Here is a 20871-nt window from a genome sequence, read left to right as displayed (position 1 = left end):
TGGTCTTGTCCTGGGTCTTGAATCATAATGTATATCTTTAATTGTTTTAGTTCATCCTTTTAAATTTCGCAACTTTGACCTATACAAATAAATAATCGAAATTAGGTCAAAAATCATAATTTATTAAATAATAATAATTATAATAATGGACTATTGATGAATTATGCCTGTTTACGGGATTTAGTATATAATTAAACTTTAAAGTCTCTATAATTAGGGCCCCAGAAACAACTTTCTAAGCCTTGATCAATGAGATTTCAATTCTCTTCTCTAAATGTGTAGGATCAAAATTGTAAAGAAAAGAAATTGAAGCAAGACTAAAATATTTTTGTTGGTGCATGGGGGAAATGACAAAAAACAAAAACAAGCCACAAAGGTATGATGTATCGGCTAGCCTCTGGTCTGTGGGTCATTCCCCATCAAATGAAGCCTTTAGGATTCCTATTTCACTATCTAATTGGTTTTTCAGATGGAATTGAAGAATCTTATTTATTGAGTATTTTTGAATGAATATTACATGAACTCTAATAAGGTATTTATAAATATTACATCAACCAAGATATGGAAACTAACATAATATATAAATATTCTACTTTATTGATATTCCTAATGCATAATATCCTAATTGATATTGCAATATAATTATTTTCCATCACTACCTCCCTTTTGTGATGAGATACATTGATAATGATACAATCTATCTCATACATCATATTATCTTCCACCCTCCCGTAATTGCATGGTCTTTTGAAAAAAGAGTATGCAATTGGTTTAATTAAATAACTCCCCGTAATCTCATGAAATACTTGATGATGGATAGCCATAAACGTCCGATCAAGCTTGATGGTGGTTACCGTTTGTTTGTGAAGTCCATCACTGTTGCATTTCGCTCATTTTTGAGTTTATCAGCGTCGGTGACTGTGTCGTCCCGCCAAACGCTAACACAAAGCCCCATGTCAGATCTTAAGGCACAAGGTGACGTCTCGAAATTTCGGTATGATCTCCTCTGTTTATGTTAGCATTCTAAGGTAATCAACCTACACCTGATAAACGACATACATTATCTTCCATATATATATATATATACAAAATATAATACTAGCGGAAGCCTATATACATCTAATAACGTATTATAGATCATAATGCGGAAGAAGAAATTTATATACAAGATTATACAAAAATTCCTCACTCTAACAAAAATCCTAACGCTCAACACAAATCTATAATACTCCTGGACAAATCAAGTATAACCCCAATACTCACCAGGTGACGGAGTCTGATTGTCTATCTGACCCACCAGATAATCCTCACTCGTGCTTTATACCTGTCTCGCCAAGCTCTAAAACTAAAAAAATGGAGAATGAAGGGTGAGTAACAATGGTTACCCAGTAGGGAAGCAAATAATTTCTGCCAATAACCTCTTTTAACATGAAAGAATAAACATACTAAATCATTTTAAAATATGCAAAGTTTAACAGAGAAAATTACGATTAACCGGTATATATAGTTAGGGATGAGCAACTAAATATTTTAAAACTCACATTACATTAATCAACAGTACCTACTATAGCATTTTCTTTTTATACAAATCTAATTAATCAAATGGAAACATTAAACATACATTTCATTTTATATATCAAAATAAGACAACAGATACATAATACACTATGGTGGAGTAGTAGAATTAAAGAGTTGGGATTCATGACTGGATCGTTCTTAGTTGGGACATGATGTTTCATAATAAAGTATTAATTCTTGATTTTGTGGCTGGTCACACTGTTTACCACACTTGCGGGATCATTTATCCGGCTGAGACTGGCCATTTGACGTGACCATAAGCAATGAGTCTCTTTTCGATGTGTCAGAACGTTCAACTACTATAAATTGTTAGTGATCACTGACTAATCATTTTCGTCTATGCCTATCAGGCGTGCATGTGATTCCTAAATATACAAACCATTCGTATACGACTACCTTTACATTACAAGTTCACTGGTAAAGATAGAGAGGAATAAATCTGGATTCTATTTGTGACTCTACTCTTATACGCGTCTTATACCACGTATGAGTTTGGTAGTCTCTGTCGTACATCCCAGGATAATACACCTCTCCAGATGATATGACGCACTATCCCTTCAGACATTCACAAACTCTTTAACAACTCACAAAATAGCTTTATATATATATATATATATATATATTATTTTCATTTGAAAATAAAAGAGAAATTAACAATACAAAGTTAAGAATAGATATCTAGTTTCCTACCATACAACTGTGGCTACTCGGCCTAAAATAAATAACGAAACTTGGAGCCTCTGTGCCAACAGAATTTAAATAAGCATGCAACCAGTCATTATCCTTGGTTATCTTTTCACCAACCTACATACAACATTACAATGTAAAATGCAGGCATCACCCCTCGGGTGTGATTCTTACATTTTACCGTTTCTTCCATTTTCCCCTTTTTCTAATTTTCGTAGTTTTCAATCTTTCGAGAAAAAAATATTCACTTTCTGATATTCATCAACTCAATATGAGTTCACTTAATATTAAAAAAAAAATTCAACTATAAAATTTATTTTTTTCAATAACATTGAAAAAAATACAAAACTTAGATCAAAATAGGGTTCGAGCGATGTAAATACCCGGTGAAATATCCTTCCCACGTATAATTTGTTATAAAATACAATTAAACATATCAAATATGCAAGTTCTGACGTGAATTTGAAATAACCAATTGAATTTTATATTTTTGAAAACACATCACAAATTTTTAATAAAATCATAAATGCAATTTTCACAATCTACGATTACTAATAGAAATTGAGAGTTCCTTATCATCTCTGTGCGAGATGATCAAAGTTCGTGCGCTAAAATCGAGATGATTGGTACATAAATTGAGATAAATCGAACTTCGAAATGACTAATTTTTTAATCTGACCCAATGATTTCGAAGATCTTGATGCCATCGTCTTTTCTCCCTTTTGCAGCAGAAGACGGTTTGACCCCGAAACAAATGAAATGTAGGGTCGAAGGTACGAAGTCCCTGTATCACATACGGCTATTTTTTTATGATATGGGATGAAAAATATGAGAAAATAAAAGAAAATTTAGTGGATTTTGTAGAGGTCGAGGTTGCGGACATTTTTTCCTTCTATGTCGGAGGTCGAAGACGAACCGTTCACGGAGAATCTGAGTTGGAAAGTCAAGGAAAAAATCAAATTTTTTTTAAAAAATGTTGGTGGGTTTTTTGATGGTTTTAAATGACGATGAATAGTGAAAATTTTTGAAAAATTATTTATATAAATTTTTGGGACAAAATCGGTATTTTACCTATTGTTTCATTTAACGATAACTTGACCGTCCGGACTCCAAAAATGACGAATAATACTCTATTTTATTTAATTTTTCATTCCAAATCTAATGGTGTGGTCAATTTCTCCAAATTCTATCTTTAACAAAAATTTATATTTTTGGCCCAATGGGACCCTAAATTAATGTCGTTTTCGTTTTTAACGATAATTCGACTTTTTAATCTCTAAAAATGACAAGTAAATAGTTCATTTTTTATAATTTTTTGTTACGAATTCAATGGTATGATCAAATCTTAACAATTCTTATTCTAACAAAAAGTCATTATTTTAGCCTAGTCCGACTCGAAAATTGAGGATTTATAAATTTTTCTATTTGAACTTGCATTTGAGCGTGCTTACAAGTTAAAGTATATTTTTCGATCATTTTGAATTCAATGGTAAGGTCGGATTTCATTAAAAATGACCAGAACAACATCATATAATTTTATCCTAAATCTCACTTTTAGGATTTTTTTCAAAATTTCACTATTTATTTTTTCTCGAGATACGAATTGAAACTTAGGGTTTTACAGTGACCAACTAAATTAGGTCTGTCACGATCTCTCTCATAAGTATACAGATAAGGATCATGCGGTAGTACAAGAATTCTCACTGAAGAAAATTTAGATAAAATAAAAATCGAGATCGAGAGGAATTAACTTGTGAAGTAGGGAGGTTTGTATAAATATAGAGAAATGTGGTATTTTTATTGAAAATAAATAAATACTAATAATAGAAAAAAAATTATTTAGGTTCGACAATGGCGGTGGTGACATCGCCGAAAAACGATGCTCCAAGATCGATGTGCGTGAAGGAGCTTCAGTTCTAATACCATGCAGAATCTAATGTACTGAGTATTTTTAGATGAATATTGTAGACACCCCAATTGCACGAACCCGTTAGGAAGATCCAAATTTTCTCGAATTGATTCCGATTTAGAACTCAAGATTTTCGACGAACCCACATTGCTATTTTGCATCATTTTCATGCATACATGCATCATGTCATATAGTTTGCATACTCAACCTTGTCCCTAACCCACTCCAAATTCGTATTCATTCTCCATTAACCGATCCATCATCCATACAATCACCATGGTCCACTCCCTAACCAACCTAAGCCCAAAACCCAATGCCATTCTAAACCCAATTACTCAAATCCATTACCTAGCCCAACCTAAGCCCAAAACCCAATGCCATTCTAAACCCATAACCTAAATCTATTTTCTAGCCCAACCTAAGCCCAAGACAAAATCCAAACCCAAGCCCACTCCAAGTCCATTCTCTTACCCCTTCATAATATGACACATGTTGATACCTCATAAGCCCCCAATGCCCAATGCATCACCTAATTGGAGGGTCAACTTCCTTTTTGTGTAAACTCAAGAATACCCTTCTCAAAAGGGATAGTCAAACCAAAAAGGTTGTTTGGTCTTTGGTAATAATCCATAAAGGTGAGGGGACTTCCCATTATACCCTCAAAAGGTGGGAATCTTCAAGTACATACATGGAGTTCTCCCATTGGTCCATTTCAAAATTATACTTCTATCCTTGCTTTATTTGTTATTTACAAATGAACCAAAGTCTACTTTTCACCTACCACTTCACCTTTACACATGTCATCCTCCTATTCACCCTCCCAAATGTGCTTTTGTTTTCCCATTGATCCATTTCAAAACTACACTTCCACCCTTGCTTTATGAGTTATTTACAAATAAACCAAGATCTACTTTTTACCTACCACTCCACCTTTACACATGTCACTCCCCCATTCACCCTCCCAAAAGTACTTTTGTTCTCTCACCTCTATTTACCAAAAAATCAAGGATCAAAGCATGCTTTTAGGGTTTCTTCACAAATGTCATCTTTACCCTCATACAAATGGAAAATCCAAAAAGAAATAACCTAAATCTCATGTCCATTTTCTTCATTTTTAGGGTTGGACCACTTTATCCCCAAAAGTCCTCCAAAAACTCTATAAATACCCTCATTTTCTATGAACAACTCATGCTCTCAAGCCCCCATCTCTCAACCTAAAACTCTACCCAAATTTCTACTCACTCTCTCATATTCTAAACTTCAACTCACTCAACCTTCAATCACCTCACTCAACTCCTAAGCTCACCTCTCAAGATCAAGTTCATTCAAAACCATCAAGGGACAAGGTAGGGTTTAACATGTAGTCTATCTATTTCAAAGCTTGCATCTTCTTCTTCTAACCTTCCATTTTATTTTATTCTTAGAAAACCTTTAGGATGTAATGCACACCCTCTCCCATCCCCGGTAGATTAGACTAAGGTTCGATCGAAAGGATGGGAGTTGAAGCCCTTTTAACCTTAGTTTCATGCATCATATTGTACACAATGCACACACTCACTTATGCATGGCAATGATGAAGAAATGTGTCACCCTCTTGATGGGGTGAAACACTAAGTTTCTAGCTATGCATACATGCATCATGGTTGTGGCCTCAAGGGAACTCCATCATGGAGTCTCTCTAAAAGCCCAAACCTACATTCATATTCATAAATTTAATGTGGCTACATGGGTCATTCTTTTCCATAGAATGCCCCTAATGTCATGCTAAAAATCAAAATCCTTTCTTAAGGGAACATTCCACTTAATGCACACACCACTCTTATCATACATTCTCATGCATTTTAATATTTGTTTTCTTGAGTTTTTTACAAAATAAAATGGTCAAGCAAGGTAACCACCTTTGGTAGAGAGGATGGGGTGCCTAACACCTTCCCCATCCTCTAACCGGACCTCCTTACCTAGATCTTAGGTAGACCGTGCCCTTTCCAACATATGAGAGTTACTACAATGCTATGAAAAAAATGATTTTCAAAATGATCAATTCGGGTGCCCATTCACACCCATTTTCAAAAAAGAATGGTGGCGACTCCAAACAATGTAGTATTGAGGTTCATGGCGAACATTTCATGTCTACAAATATTACATAAACCCTAATAGGGTATTTATAGAAATTACATCAACCAATATATGGAAACTAGCATAATATATAAATACTCTACTTTATTAATAATTCTACTGTAAAATATCCTAATTGATATTGCAACATTAATTATTTTCCATCACTACCTTCCAAAATAATAATATAATATATCTCATGCATCATATTCTCTTATAGGTATCACCTAATTCTAATTTACTAATGCATATAGCCCATCCTCTCATGATGAGCCATCCTTTCTCAACAAGGACGTTTTCAGGTTTTTTTCATTTTCTTTCATGGAATAAAAACCTCAAGGGCCAATCTCAACTTTAATGAAAATTCTTTGATTATTGCAATTTTTCTTTTCTCTTTTTAGCTTTAGTTTAGTTTAGGCTTTTTTTTTTCCTTCTTAATTATATCCGTCTTCAGGATACCTTCTTCAAAAGAAAGCTTACCATCCCCACCATCAATCTTCACTAACCTTTGTGATCTCAAATATCTAGTTTGGCCTCCCCATTAAATCCAACGAAATATGGATCTTTTTCAACTCAATTCGGACTAGCTTTGACTCAATCTCTAATGATGAACTCCTTACTCTCATTTTTTTTTACGAAGAATTGAAGGTTACTTAGAACAGAAAAACTTCAGAAATATGATGGGATCGTATCAGAATAGTGTGGTGCTTTAACACCCATTTGACACATGGCACAAGTGACAAAAAAAAAAAAAAAAAGAGCCCAGAGTGAAAAAAAATGAAATTTCTTGATTAAATCAACTTTTCGCATTCCACCATGTTGTAGTAATGAAATTCCATGAATTTTTAAAATAATTATTTTTCGATGTTGAATTTTAATTTTAAAGTTGGGTGCTTGGTAGCCATCCATCCATCCATTTTCAACACCATGGATCAAGCTTGAAAAACTTTGTTTTTGACTATAAGGTGTTTAATGAAATCTAGAAGGATGTGGTGTTTGATTACCAATGTGATGATCCATGTGAGCCCCATGACCTTTTTTAAAATTTTGAAATCTTAAAACTAAAATTCGTGTGTAGAGGATGTGTGGGCAGGAGAGGGAGGATTTCTCTCTATTGCTTACATCATTTGCCCCATATGTCAATTGATTGTTGGACTATGAGCAAAAAATCAGTCCCTCAACAGTTTTGAGGTTGGACATTGGACAACCCAACTTTACCAATTGGAATCGTGATCATGGCCACGACAGAACAATCACAATGTGAAAAAAGCCCAAATTTGACGGCCTCGGGCCGTCAAATTTCATAAAATTCGACTGACCAAGAGGTCAAATTGGTGTCAAATTTTTTATTGTCAAATTTTTTTTTTCCAACGGGTCGAAACTGTCAAGATGAGACAAATTCGACAGCTCTAAGTTGTCAAATCTGGGAACATTAACAATTTCGATGGTCCTAAATTGCCAAAATTCAATTTCTAGAATTTGTGGGCCTGGGCTGTCAATTTTTTATGTCGAATTTTCCAGTTTTCACTTAGTGAATGGTTGGCCAAAATAATCAAATTCTGTCTAATGACCAACTTGGTAAATATATATATATATATATTCCCTCTAGAGATCTTAACATTGATTTTTATCATAGTATAAACCATCCACTCGACATCTTTTGATCAGACTATTGGGAAAACAAGCCCAAGATTCTGCCAATCTAAGAAAAAAATGAACCAAAGAGGTTGAACTTCATGCTCAGAATAAAATGTTATTTGTTCAATACTTAGTTTGCCACAGGTTTCTTACTTTGGGATAAAATGGAAAATCCCTGAATAATTGAATCTAATCAATGACAATAAATAAAATAAGAGGATTTTTTTTACCTTTTTATATCAAGAATTTTTTTTACTTTGGGGTTTTATTTTGATCTGCGCCTAATGATTTCTTTTTATAAATTTTTTTTGTGATTGTTCAATTAGTTTCATGACTAATCTCAACAATCACATCTAGTTCACCTCCATCGCATCACTTTGAATCCGATAAAATGGTCCAAGAGTTAAAAAAAACAGCCATTTTCTTTAATTTTTCATGACTAACGTCTTCTCCTCTTCTCTCCTTATTTCTTCCATGAACTCATCTCCTATCTTCTCCTCTTCTCACCTTGTTTCTTAGATTGAATTTAACAAGCCCAAATACTCAAAGGATTCATGACTCATCAATTGAGTCTCTTTCAAGTCTCGAAGAGCTCTATCTTGATAACAATCTTCTTCAAGGACAGATTCCAGCGAGCTTCAACAATCTGGTAAGTTTGAAAATGTTGGAGATTCAAGGAAACGAGATTTCTGGAAAATTCCCCAATTTTGGTACTTTGAAAAACATATCTTTCTTAGATTGCAGCGATAATGGAATCTCTGGACGTGGTCCATATAATTTTCCAGCATTTTTGGTTGAAATTTCGATGACGAACAATAGTCTAAAAGGAAATCTACCAAAGAACATTAGAAATTTGGGTTTTTTACAGGTTATGGATCTGAGTCGAAATCGAATCTCTGGCCCTGTTTTTTCAGCTCTGTTCGATCACCCATCACTCCAACAACTCACGCTCTCTCACAACAAGTTCACATTTTTACAAATTTCAGGTAATCTAAGTACCCAAAGCGAATTAATAGCTCTCGACTTGAGCTACAATGAGATTCAAGGATTGTTACCAGCTTTCATGGCGACGATGCCAAAGCTCTCTGCTTTGGTTTTTGAGAACAACAAGTTTACAAGGATGATACCTTCGCAATACACTTTGAAGGTTGTTGTTCCTGTCGAGGGGATTTCTCCATCTGAGAGATTATTGCTTGGTGGGAATTACTTGTTTGGGCCAATTCCAAGTCCGTTAGTGGCGTTGAAACCTGGGTTTGCTAATGTGAGTTTGGTTGATAATTGTTTGTTTCGATGCCCACTGAGTTTTTTCTTCTGTAAAGGAAGGATTCAGAAGACGTTAATGGAGTGTAAAAGGTTTAGACCTATAAGTCCTTGATTGAATGAGAATATAATCTTCTTCAGTGGGTTCTCTTCTCTGATCTTCTCTTTTGTCCATTTTTATTTTATTATTTATTTATAGATTTACTCAATCCAAATGTTCTACGAAGAAGCATGCACAATCTCCCAACTCTGCGTTTTATTATTTAATAAGGAGAAGGCGTTAGCTTCTTCACCAAATTTCTGTTTTTTTTTTTTTTAATAATAAAAAAATGACTTGGTTGTTGACTCATTAAATGGGTGACGTGGATAGTAAGTCACATCAGAATTTGAGAATCACACTATTAGCAATAAACCACAGCTCGACACCCTCGACATTAGTGAGAGTCAATAGAGTAATAAGGAAACATAAGATTCTCGAAGGAAAAAGGGGGAAAACTCTCATAATATTGCCGAAATCAATAGAGAGACATCGAGAGGTATTGGAACTCTAAATAAGGAAGTACAAGACTCTTGAAGAAAAAAAGGGGAAGACTCTCACAATATTGTCGAAATCAGTGAAGAGACGTTGAGGGGTATTGGAGCTCTTACAGCAATAAGTTTAAATCAAAATGATGATCTAGCAAGTCTTAAAAATCAGGAAAAATCAGATTAACATGAAGATTTATCAGTTTCAACTAATATGGAAAATCCTATCCAAAGGTCAAATCAAAACTGCAGAATTTTTTAGGATAACACCAATTGCAAATCTGAGGAACATTTGTAATAGATTTTACGGGATTTATTTCATTATATTAATTGTTTAAATACTCCTCTTGTAATATGCCTAATGTTCCCGTCGCCAATTATTGAATAAGAGATATATCAATTTAAGCCTTCTTCTTATTCCTATGTTTTTATCTTTTTTTTTTTTTCCTTCTTAGAAGACCTGTGTCACCCCAGCATTACTCAAGATTATTAAAAGTGCAATACACAGACATATGCACGGCAATACAACAGTGCAAAAAAAAATATTATATCTTATTTAAATAATTAAAATAGATAAATAAAGGATTCATTATAATAATCTTAATGGGATTTTGTTCTGTTTTCTTATAGAACTATGCTCTCAAGAATGAAGAACGACTGTGCTTAGTTTAAAAACCTAAATAAATCCCTTCGAAACCATAAACCATGGCCCATAATCCCAATCTATGATTATATATACTAAAAGACCTCAGATCTGTTACAAGATTAATTCTACACGTATATAAAGACTAAAAGATAGTTATATCCCACTTTTATTGACTCCTCCTTCGTGATCTATGACTCCATTTTCTTTCACTTCATCCTTGCTCTCCTTGGCTTTCTTATCGTCTTTCAGTTTTGTCTCGAGAGCTTGAATTAGATTCTCTAAGCAAGTCTCAGTGTCCTCAACAACAGTTTTGAGCATCAGATTCTCCGCAACATCGGCTGGAGTTATTTGGGTCTTTTCCAGAAGAATTTGAATGGTCTCAAATAAATGGTGCGAATCAAGATCCAAATAATTCTTGGCCAACACCTTGAACCCTTCAAAGGTACAATAGGACAATTCAATGTGCACGTCCATCCGACCTCTTCGAATGAGAGCAGGGTCGAGTTTCTCCACATAGTTGGTAGTAACAACTATCAATCGCTCTCCACTACAAGCCGACCATAGCCCATCGATGAAATTAAGAAGCCCAGAAAGAGTAACTTTGCTTTCTTTCTTCTTACTCTCTTCTATAGCCTTTTTAAGGACCGGGTCCTTAATGTCATCTTCATCTTCCTCTTTTTCTTTCTTCTCCTCTCGTTGCCCCGTAAGATCAAGTGAACAATCGATGTCCTCGATCATGAGAATTGACTTACTCGGCGTATCAATCAAAAGCTTCCTCAGTTCGGTATTGTCCTTCACGGTCGTTAATTCAAGATCATAAACATCGTAATCAAGAAGATTAGCCATGGCGGCAATCATAGTAGACTTACCCGTTCCTGGAGGGCCATAAAGGAGATACCCACGCTTCCACGCCTTACCGATCTTGGCATAATAGTCTTTAGCTTTGCTGAAGGTGATAAGATCGTCGATAATTTCCTTCTTCTTTTTTTGATCCATCGCCAGTGTTCGGAACGATGCTGGGTGATTGAACACTACATGGCTCCACTTGGCGCCCTTGTATCCACCCCAATTTTCGCTTGGGTTATTCGTGTAAAGCTTTCTCTGCCGATTCTTCACTCCAATCGCCTTCCCTTCTTCGATAACATAATCCAAGTATGACCCGAGGATGAGATCCTGGTGTCTTTTATGGAATGTAAGTGTGTAGTACCGTTGGTCGGGAGTGGCAAAGTAAGAGATGGTCTTGGAATCGGGTATAATTTTGTTCGAAGACCACCTTAACTTCACTCCGCCATACTCAATTGTGACTTCCTGATTGTCGTCCATGCTAAGAAGAAGGTTCTTACTGTTCTTGCCAATATTGGCTTTGAGTCGCTTGGCTCGCTTTGAAGAATTGGTGCTAAGGTAAGCTTCGATCGCGGTGTAGACTTCGCTGCGCTTGAGATACTCGCCGGTGAATTCATCGAAGGAAATTTTAATGTATGGATTGAAGAAGTCCACCAATCGGTCTGTATATCTCTCTATGTAATATCGAAGATCCTTGGGGAAGTATTGTTGAAACATGGTGTAGAGGATCATGATGGTGCCTATGCTTGATCCTAACCAAGTCCATGCCTCTCCCATTGTCATGGCCATTTCCTTCTCTTTGGATGAAACACTATCAACTATAAGCATTTAAATAAGAGGGGGAGAAATGGGGGGTTAGTCTTTCTTTGCAATTTCTATGTTTCTGCTGTTGTGGGGACTAATTCGGATTGTATTCATTAAGGAAGATGAGATACTTGGAAGAAGGCCATGTTATAGAAGCAATGAATCTTGTTGGACCTCGTTGTAATTTGTATTTTCGTTGGTTAAGGTCGAATGGGGATCAAAGCCCTTGGATTGAAGAATTATGCCTCACGATGGCATTAATTTGTGGATCCCACTTGAAAACGTTGTCAATGGTTCATTTTCTGAGAAGTTTCTTTTTTTCATTTTTTATTTATAGGGTAAATTATACTTTAGGCCTCTCTTGTTTAATTTAATTTGAACTTCATCCCCTAACGTTCTTATAATTTCATTTACCTCCCCTTGTTGTAGACCAGGGTAATGTTCGGATGTCATTTAACTATATGGTTTCAAATCTTGTCCGAGACCGTCATCTCGGTATTGTTCATGAACGAGAAGGATAGACCCATGGTAGTCTCAATTGTGCAGAATCTGGAGAGATAACCGAGATATTGCAAACAAGATCTCACAAATATCAGACTAGATTTCAAAAATCTCTCAGAAAAAAAAAAAAAAAGAAAACTTTAAACAATCGTGACCTAGATATGCCTCCTTCAAGTTTTGATAACTAGAGATACCCCTGAATGTGTTTTGAACTTGAAACTGATGCCGTGATTCTTTGACTTCAGTCTAATGGAGAAGACCAAAATTCCTTCGTCTTCAAGGACCAGTCAGCTTCAAGCTCTTCAATCGAACATCAATGTTAAATTAATTTTACATATTCAACTTCAGTCCAAAGATTTCTACTTTTCCTTAACAATTTGTAGAAAAACCTAAATTTTTCTACCCAAAGTTCCGTAGTTTAATATTTCTTTGAAAATTCTAGGGTTGTAGGATTGAAGGTTAAAGACTTGAAGTTGATAGAATCTTGAGGTTCAAGTTAAGGTTATTATTTTTTTTTTTTTTAATTCTAATAGATCGAAGAAAACTGGTCTGAGGATTAAAAATATATGTTTTTTTAGTTCTAAGCTGATGATGAAATAAATCATCACTGATTGAGATGACTTGTCTGAGACAACTTGATCTCATTTATGAATGAGATGAGGAGTAATAACGAGATTTGAAGCCATGATGACCCGTGCAACATAATGAGGGTGGTTTTGTAAATTTGATAATGCTCAATACACGTGATTGGTCCGATCTTCTGAGTGCTTGAGAAAGAAGTCAGCTACTATTGCCACACCAACTGGGTGCAATTCTTTAGTGATTTACATGAGAATTAGTGTGGCACTGGCAACAGTTAGTGTGCCAATAGCAGCTCTCAAAAAATCAGAAATGTTGTTATAATAGAAAAAGATTAATGATGAATGCATGTGGTTTTAGTACATGGTTGGATACGCGGCTAATGTGACAAGAACACAGAGTCGCACATCTTTTTCTTGTGTATCCCGAAGAAAATGATCTATGAATCTGTACCCTTATCACATCAGCCACATACCCAACTCCATACCAAAATCAAGTGCATTCATCACAACCCAATAGAAAAATATTAGTTTCAACATGTAAGGTCGTGGCCTTCTCGTATTTCACATGCAGCACCCGCACCTGATTAATAAGTAGCAGAAGTATAAATAAGTTCTATGGAGTGTTGTTCAAGTCTTCTAGATGCCTCGTTGACTAGACTCTTCTGTCAAGTTGGGTGCCTTGAAATGTAGTCGGTCTATTTGCACAAATTGAAATGATTTATAGCACTCACTCTCTAGCGATACCCATATTAACTTATCAACTTAAAGGAAGAAGAATCAACAAAGAATAACATCATGCGCATGACACCATGATTCTTCACCCCAATAGCTTTGATTCTTCACCATGATTCTTAAATAGAAGAGAAAATGACCCCGCAGCCCGTAATTGTCGACTTAAATAAAGGATTCCCTACTTTTATAGCAATGGAAAGTTGGCTTCATTTCAATAGGAAAACCAATAAATAACTTAAAATTTTGGTGAAGTATGATAATGTAAGAGATGGTTTGAATTATATATTTGATACAATCCCTCAAAAAATATTTTAAAATAGCAGCCACAAATTTATCATACATTAAGTATTATGATAATAATAAAATAATTTTATTAATTAAAAATGACAAAAAGTATCACCATGAATTAAAAGTTTTTTTTGGTAAAAAGAGAGATTGGTTTGCACTCACCAACTCAAAGGATGAGTAGTATGAGATTTCTTTCACTATTTAAAGATATTGAATATAATTCATAGAGATTTGATTAGAGCTCATAAGGATTTGATTTCCTTATCTATCCGCAAAGAACGAAAAAGATAAATATAAAATAATAACAACCATAGTGCTTGATTCACATAATCTGGAGTCCCGGAGGATTTGGTTTCCTTACATCTGACTACTTGCATTTGGACTGGACTGTTGGCTTGCATTGTGCAATTTCCTTTATATGAATGAGGCCTCAAAGTGAATTGATCGGTCAAATAGGACATTGTCTAAATCATATCAAACAATTTTTCTTCAAATTTTTTAATAAAAAATAAAGGAGAAGAGGAAAAATCTAAACTTTGACATCTCATTCACAATTGACACCAAGATGATTTAGAAATGTAGTCATTTTTTTCTGTAATTATTATAAACGACATGTATTTAAATTTTTTTAAAGATGTGGGGTCCCGATCCAAGATTTGTTAAGTAAGACAATCATTTTTTTTATTAAGTTAGTAAAGAAAATTATCATACCACACTAATTTGTAAACATGATTTGATGCCACAAGGTTGTAGAGAAAAAAAAAATTCTAAGAATTTAAAAAAATAAAAATAAAAAAACGTTAGTTTTCACCATTGAACTTTGATATTAAATTTTAGAGTCCCATAGTCGTCCATTTTCAATGTCTTTGATCAAGCTTAAAAAATATTTTATTTTTTAATATGAGTTTTTCAATGAAATCTTAAAGTCTATGGTGTTGGATTGCTAATGTGATAATCCATGTGGGCCTAACCCTTAGGTAAGATTTATAATCTGACTAACTTAATCAAGCTAGCCTAGTTCATAAAGTAAGATTTGTTGCATCCTAGGCCTCGATCTTCTTGAACTCGTACCATACTCAAAATTTTGTAAAATTCTTCAAATTACGTATTAATGCATCAAATAAGTGAATCAATGAATTAATAGATTTTTCAATTAATTATTGACTATGGTAAAAATTTTACCTTTCACCCTCAAAATTTTATTTTCTTCAACATTTAAATCTTTAATAAAAATTTGAATTTGAGGAAAGTTGAAGATGATGTGTCTTACTAAGAAATCCGAAAACATCATTTCATACTTTTCGAAAATTCTCCCATTTTCAAATGAAACTTTTCTGAACTTATCAAAATTGAACCCATATCAAATAATTACCAAATCTGAATATTTTTACCAGGACTCGCGAAAAATGACTTAACGACCATCACTTTCAACATCTAATCAACTTTTTAGGGAAATGGGCATGCCCATTTGACACCCACTCTTTTCATCCAATAAACCAATTCAAAGATAAATGATTTTTCTAGCAAATAGAAAAAGACTCCTCAAGCTCGTGTACATGCAAGATGCACCTTAAAAAAGTCGCACATGTGCACATGCGAATGGGACACTGAACGATCATTTCGCAACGCCAATGTAGTATATTAAATGATTATATCTCATTTAAATAATTAAATTTCATTCATTATTTTTTCTTGTGGGATTATCTTTTAAAGGTTAGTCTCCTAACTTTTTTTTAAAATTAAATTTCATTTAGTTTCCTAACTTAGCATACACAATACAACTATAATACCCCTCAATTTACCAAACCATACCATTTAACTCAAGATACAAAAAGAAAATAATACTTTCTTTTCATTGAATTTTAAGATATATATATATATATATATATAATATATATATATATATATATATATATTTTTAAATAATAACAATAAGTTAGTATAAATTATGATGCAAGTGCAAAGCCACATGTAACTTCTTGAGAAAGAATAAAATTGGATTTTGAAAATAAACTGTATAATCCCGATAACAAATCCTAATCTATAGAATAACAACAATCAATTCTAATCCAAATATCTAATGATTTGATCCAATCATGAAATATGAATGGGTGAATCACAATATGCCTTATTACATTTCCATTTAATATTTTTACACCTTCCATCAAACTTATGATGATCAAAGATCATTTTGAATTTGTTGAAACCAGTCCTCTCCAATAACATGGTTGTCGCTGAAGAATAACTTATAACTAAATGCATACCGTTGAATAAATGATGCCGCTGAAGTCTGCTTGGTCAGTTGTACTTGTGAGTGGCTGCTCAAGAAAAAAAAAATGCTAATCGCAGATAGCTTAACTTATTAAGTTGATCAATCTAGGCTAGACCAAAACTTGTTGGATTTTTATCTGAAAATGTGAATTCTAACATACCAAAAACTGAGCTCAATGATCTCCATTACAACAATAAACATTTGCTAATGAGACTTGGGGCTTTATGAAGTATCATAAGTAAGCTTTGAGCGATACTAAAATCGTAGTAAAAAATCTTCACTAGTTTAATGAGAGAAGGTGGAGTAGAAGTGGTTTCACACCAAAATTTGAGTGGTCATAGATGCCCTCACTTTTATATTTAAATTTAATATAATTAGGGTCATTATAATCAAAATCCATAAAGTTGCAACTCACGGCCTTAGAATCACATTGCTTAATTTTCAAAATTACAAAAAAATTCTTCTTTTATTATCTAATTTATAAAAACCCTTCAATCAATATTTTAATTACAAATAAGCCCTTTTGATACACGTGCCTTTCATGGCCTCCCGAGAAAATGGGCAAGACCTTGGGCTTGAGCACACACCACAAAGGCTGGCTACAATGTGGACGATTTGGGCGTTGGATGCAATTCTTTCATGCAATTTGAAAGCAGAGGATGAAGATCTTATACAACCCTTTATTGATAATCATCAATCAAACTCCCAAGAGATTTTTATTTTATTTTTTTGGAAGGAGCAGAGCGGGGAACATTAACATGTGTATGATATATATGAAAAAAGGTCTTAATGAACACTAATAGTAGGAATAAATCTAATAGAGATAGAAATGGAAAGAAAAGGCCAAACAGCCCAAGATCTTATAAATTGATTCGATAATAAATTACAGGAATTCTAAGATGGTTTATACATATAGAAAAAAAATCTGTAACCGATAACATTACTTCCTATCTAATACTCTAAAACACTTTTGATCGTTTTAAAATATTGAATCCTAGTTGTTAGGGTTAAGGTCCTCCTTAGTCTGTGACTCCATTTTCTTTTACTTCATCCTTGCTCAATGACTCACACTACTTCACCTTGCCTTTCTCACCATCCTCATTCGACGAGGACTAGTACTCCTTGCCTTTGGCTTTCTCATCGTCCTCCTTCAATTTTGTCTCGAGAGCTTGAATTAGATTCTCTAAGCAACTTTTGGTGTCCTCCATGACAGTTTTGAGCATCAACTTCTCCGCAACATCAGCAGGAGTCATTTGAGTCTTTTCCAAAAGTATTTGAATAGTCTCAAATAAATGGTGTGACTCAAGATCCAAATAATTATTTGCCAACACCTTGAACCCTTCAAAGGTACAATAGGACAATTCGACGTGCATGTCCATTCGACCTCTTCAAATGAGAGCGGGGTCGAGTTTCTCAATATAATTAGTAGTAACGACTATTAATCGCTCTCCACTACAAGCTGACCATAACTCATCGATGAAATTAAGAAGCCCAGAAAGAGTAACTTTGCTTTCATTACTCTTACTCTCTTTTTTAGCCTTTTTAAGTACTGGATCCTTAATCTCTTCATTGTCTTCCACTTTTTTCTCCTTTCGTTGGCCCATAAGATCCAATGAACAATCGATATCCTCAATCATGATAATCGACTTACTCATTATCTCAATCAAAAGCTTCCTCAGCTCAGTATTGTCGTTCACGATCGTTAATTCAAGATCATAAACATCGTAATCAAGAAGATTAGCTATGGCGGCAATCATAGTAGACTTACCAGTCCCAGGAGGACCATAAAGGAGATACCCACGCTTCCACGCCTTACCAATCTTGGCATAATAGTCTTTGGATTTGCTAAAATTAACAAGATCATTCATAATTTTGTTCTTCTTCTTTGGATCCATCGCAAGAGTTTGGAATGTTTCGGGGTGGTTGAACACTACATGGTTCCACTTAAAGGACTTGTACCCATCCCAATTATCGTTCCCGCTGTTAGTGTAAGGCTTTCTCTGCCGATTCTTCACTCCAATTGCCTTCCCTTCTTCCAAAACATGATTCAAGTATGACCCAACGATGAGATCTTGGTACCGTTTATGGAATTTGAGTGTATAGTACCGTTGATCAGGAGAGGTGATGTGAGAGATGGTCTGGGAATCGGGTATAATTTTGTTCGAAGACCAAGATAACTTCACTCCTCCATACTCAATTACGACTTCTTGGTAGTCATCTATGCTAAGAAGAAGATTCTTACTATTCATGCCAATATTGGCCTTGAGTCGTTTGGCTCGCATAGAAGAATTGGCACTAAGGTAAGCTTCGATCGCAGTGTAGACTTCGCTGCGCTTGAGATGTGCACCGGTGAATTCATGGAAGGAAATCTTAATGTATGGATTGACGAAGTCTACCAATCGATCAATATATTTCTCAATGTAGGATCGAAGATGCGCCGGGAAGTATTGTTGAAACATAGCGTAGATAAACATTATACTGCCAAGGCTTGATCCTAATCAAGTCCATGTCCCTCCCATTGTCATGGTCATTCCTTCCTTTTTTCGTTGGAACACTTCGAGAAATATTGCCCAGTAGACCCTGTTAAATAAGAGGGGGGGAAAAAAGTGGGTGAGTCTTTTTGTTTCAAAATTCAAATTAAGTGTGTGTTGGTTTTTTCTTTGTAATTTCTGAGTTTCTATTGTGGAACTAGTTGGGATGATCTTTAATTAAGGAAGATACTTGGAAGAAGGCCATGTAGAAATGAACCTTCTTGGGCCTATGTGGTCTATTGGTATTTGTGTGGGTTAAGGTCCTTGATGGAATCAAAGCCATTGGGTTGAAGAATCATGGTGTTGTTGAGGAAAAAATCTAGAGTACTTGACTCTATAAGCACAAATATTGGATATAAACAAGTAAACAATTTACTTGTACTATACCCTCAATAAAAATATCACTCACAAGTTGAAGAAGAAAATAACACTCTATTAAGAATAACACACTTTTACAAATACTCACACTTTTTTACAACCTCTCAAGACCTCTTACTCACAACTTATTTCTCACAACTTGATTCTTACTAGTTGATTCTTACTACTTGTTACAAAATGAGATGCCTCACCCTTATTTATACTAGTGGCACCTCCTTAACTAATGGCTAGGATTGTGCCAACACATTTTTAATCTAGTGGTTACAATTTTGTTGTAACGCCCCATGACGATATTGTTCCCAGTTAGACGCCACGTGGGCCTGGGATTTTGTTCATGGGCTTTCACCCAAAAGGCTTCGTCATGGTATATCCAGCAGCCCCCACTTAAGAGGCTAACTGTCCATTCTACCTGGGTGATGTGGGACTAAACCTCTCACCCCGAAACTGTGTTCCCAGGCTTGGGTCACACCCCCTTTGGCTACACACGTCCTCGTGTGAGTCAGGCGTTCCCCCTACCACGTAGAGGTCAGGCTCTGATACCACTATAACGTCCCATGACGATATTGTTCCCAGTTAGACGCCACGTGGGCCTGGGATTTTGTTCATGGGCTTTCACCCAAAAGGCCTCGTCCCGGTATCAAAGTACGCAGCGGCGATATTATCCTCTTTTTTGGTCGGACATGGGCCTTGCCCATTCCCCCTCAAGGTTTTGTTCCTGGCCCAAGCACCCACATTTGTCTAGGAGGCCTCGTCATGGTATATCCAGCAGCCCCCACTTAAGAGGCTAACTGATCCATTCTACCTGGGTGATGTGGAACTAAACCTCTCACCCCGAGACTGTGTTCCCAGGCTTGGGTCACACCCCCTTTGGCTACACACGTCCTCGTATGAGTCAGGCGTTCCCCCCACCACGCAGGGGTCAGGCTCTGATACCACTGTAACGTCCCATGACGATATTGTTCCCAGTTAGACGCCACGTGGGCCTGGGATTTTGTTCCTGGGCTTTCACCCAAAAGGCCTCGTCATGGTATATCTAGCAACCCCCACTTAAGAGGGTAATTGGGAATAATATTGTCATGGGACGTTACAGTGGTATCAGAGCCTGACCCCTGCATGGTGGGGGGAACGCCTGACTCACAAGAGGACGTGTGTAGCCAAAGGGGGTGTGACCCAAGCCTGGGAGCACAGTCTCGGGGTAAGAGGTTTAGTCCCACATTACCCAGGTAGAATGGATCAGTTAGCCTCTTAAGTGGGGGCTGCTGGATATACCATAACGAGGCCTTTTTGGTGAAAGCCCAGGAACAAAATCTCAGGCCCACGTGACGTCTAACTGGGAATAATATCGTCATGGGACGTTACAGTGGTATTAGAGCCTGACCCCTACGTGATGGGGGAAACGCCTTACTCACACGAGGACGTGTGTAGCCAAAGGGGGTGTGACCCAAGCTTGGGAGCACAGTCTCGGGGTGAGAGGTTTAGTCCCACATCACCTAGGTAGAATAGATCAGTTAGCCTCTTAAGTAGGGGCTGCTGGATATACCATGACGAGGCCTTTTGGGTGAAAGCCCAAAAACAAAATCCCA

The 20871-nt window shown here is 35.7% G+C and overlaps 1 protein-coding gene and 2 pseudogenes across 1 annotated transcript; 1 reads left to right on the top strand and 2 right to left on the bottom strand.

Moving 5' to 3' along the window:
* Positions 1-8414: 8414 nt before the first annotated feature.
* Positions 8415-9379, top strand: LOC147401175 (receptor like protein 28-like; the record flags this gene model as incomplete). Its single annotated transcript, XM_086441673.1, has 1 exon — positions 8415-9379. A coding segment is annotated over one exon (888 nt), but the record flags the coding sequence as incomplete, so codon positions are not given.
* An 864-nt stretch (positions 9380-10243) lies between these two features.
* On the bottom strand, positions 10244-12076 carry LOC147401174 (AAA-ATPase ASD, mitochondrial pseudogene; annotated as a pseudogene).
* Positions 12077-17435: 5359 nt separating this feature from the next.
* Positions 17436-18904, bottom strand: LOC147401173 (AAA-ATPase ASD, mitochondrial-like; annotated as a pseudogene).
* Positions 18905-20871: the final 1967 nt, after the last annotated feature.

The sequence above is a fragment of the Akebia trifoliata genome, chromosome 5 (genome assembly GCF_017979445.1).
Source record: "Akebia trifoliata isolate Shusen 1 chromosome 5, ASM1797944v1, whole genome shotgun sequence".
Lineage (NCBI taxonomy): Eukaryota > Viridiplantae > Streptophyta > Magnoliopsida > Ranunculales > Lardizabalaceae > Akebia > Akebia trifoliata.
This window is presented reverse-complemented; position numbering and strand designations above follow the sequence as displayed.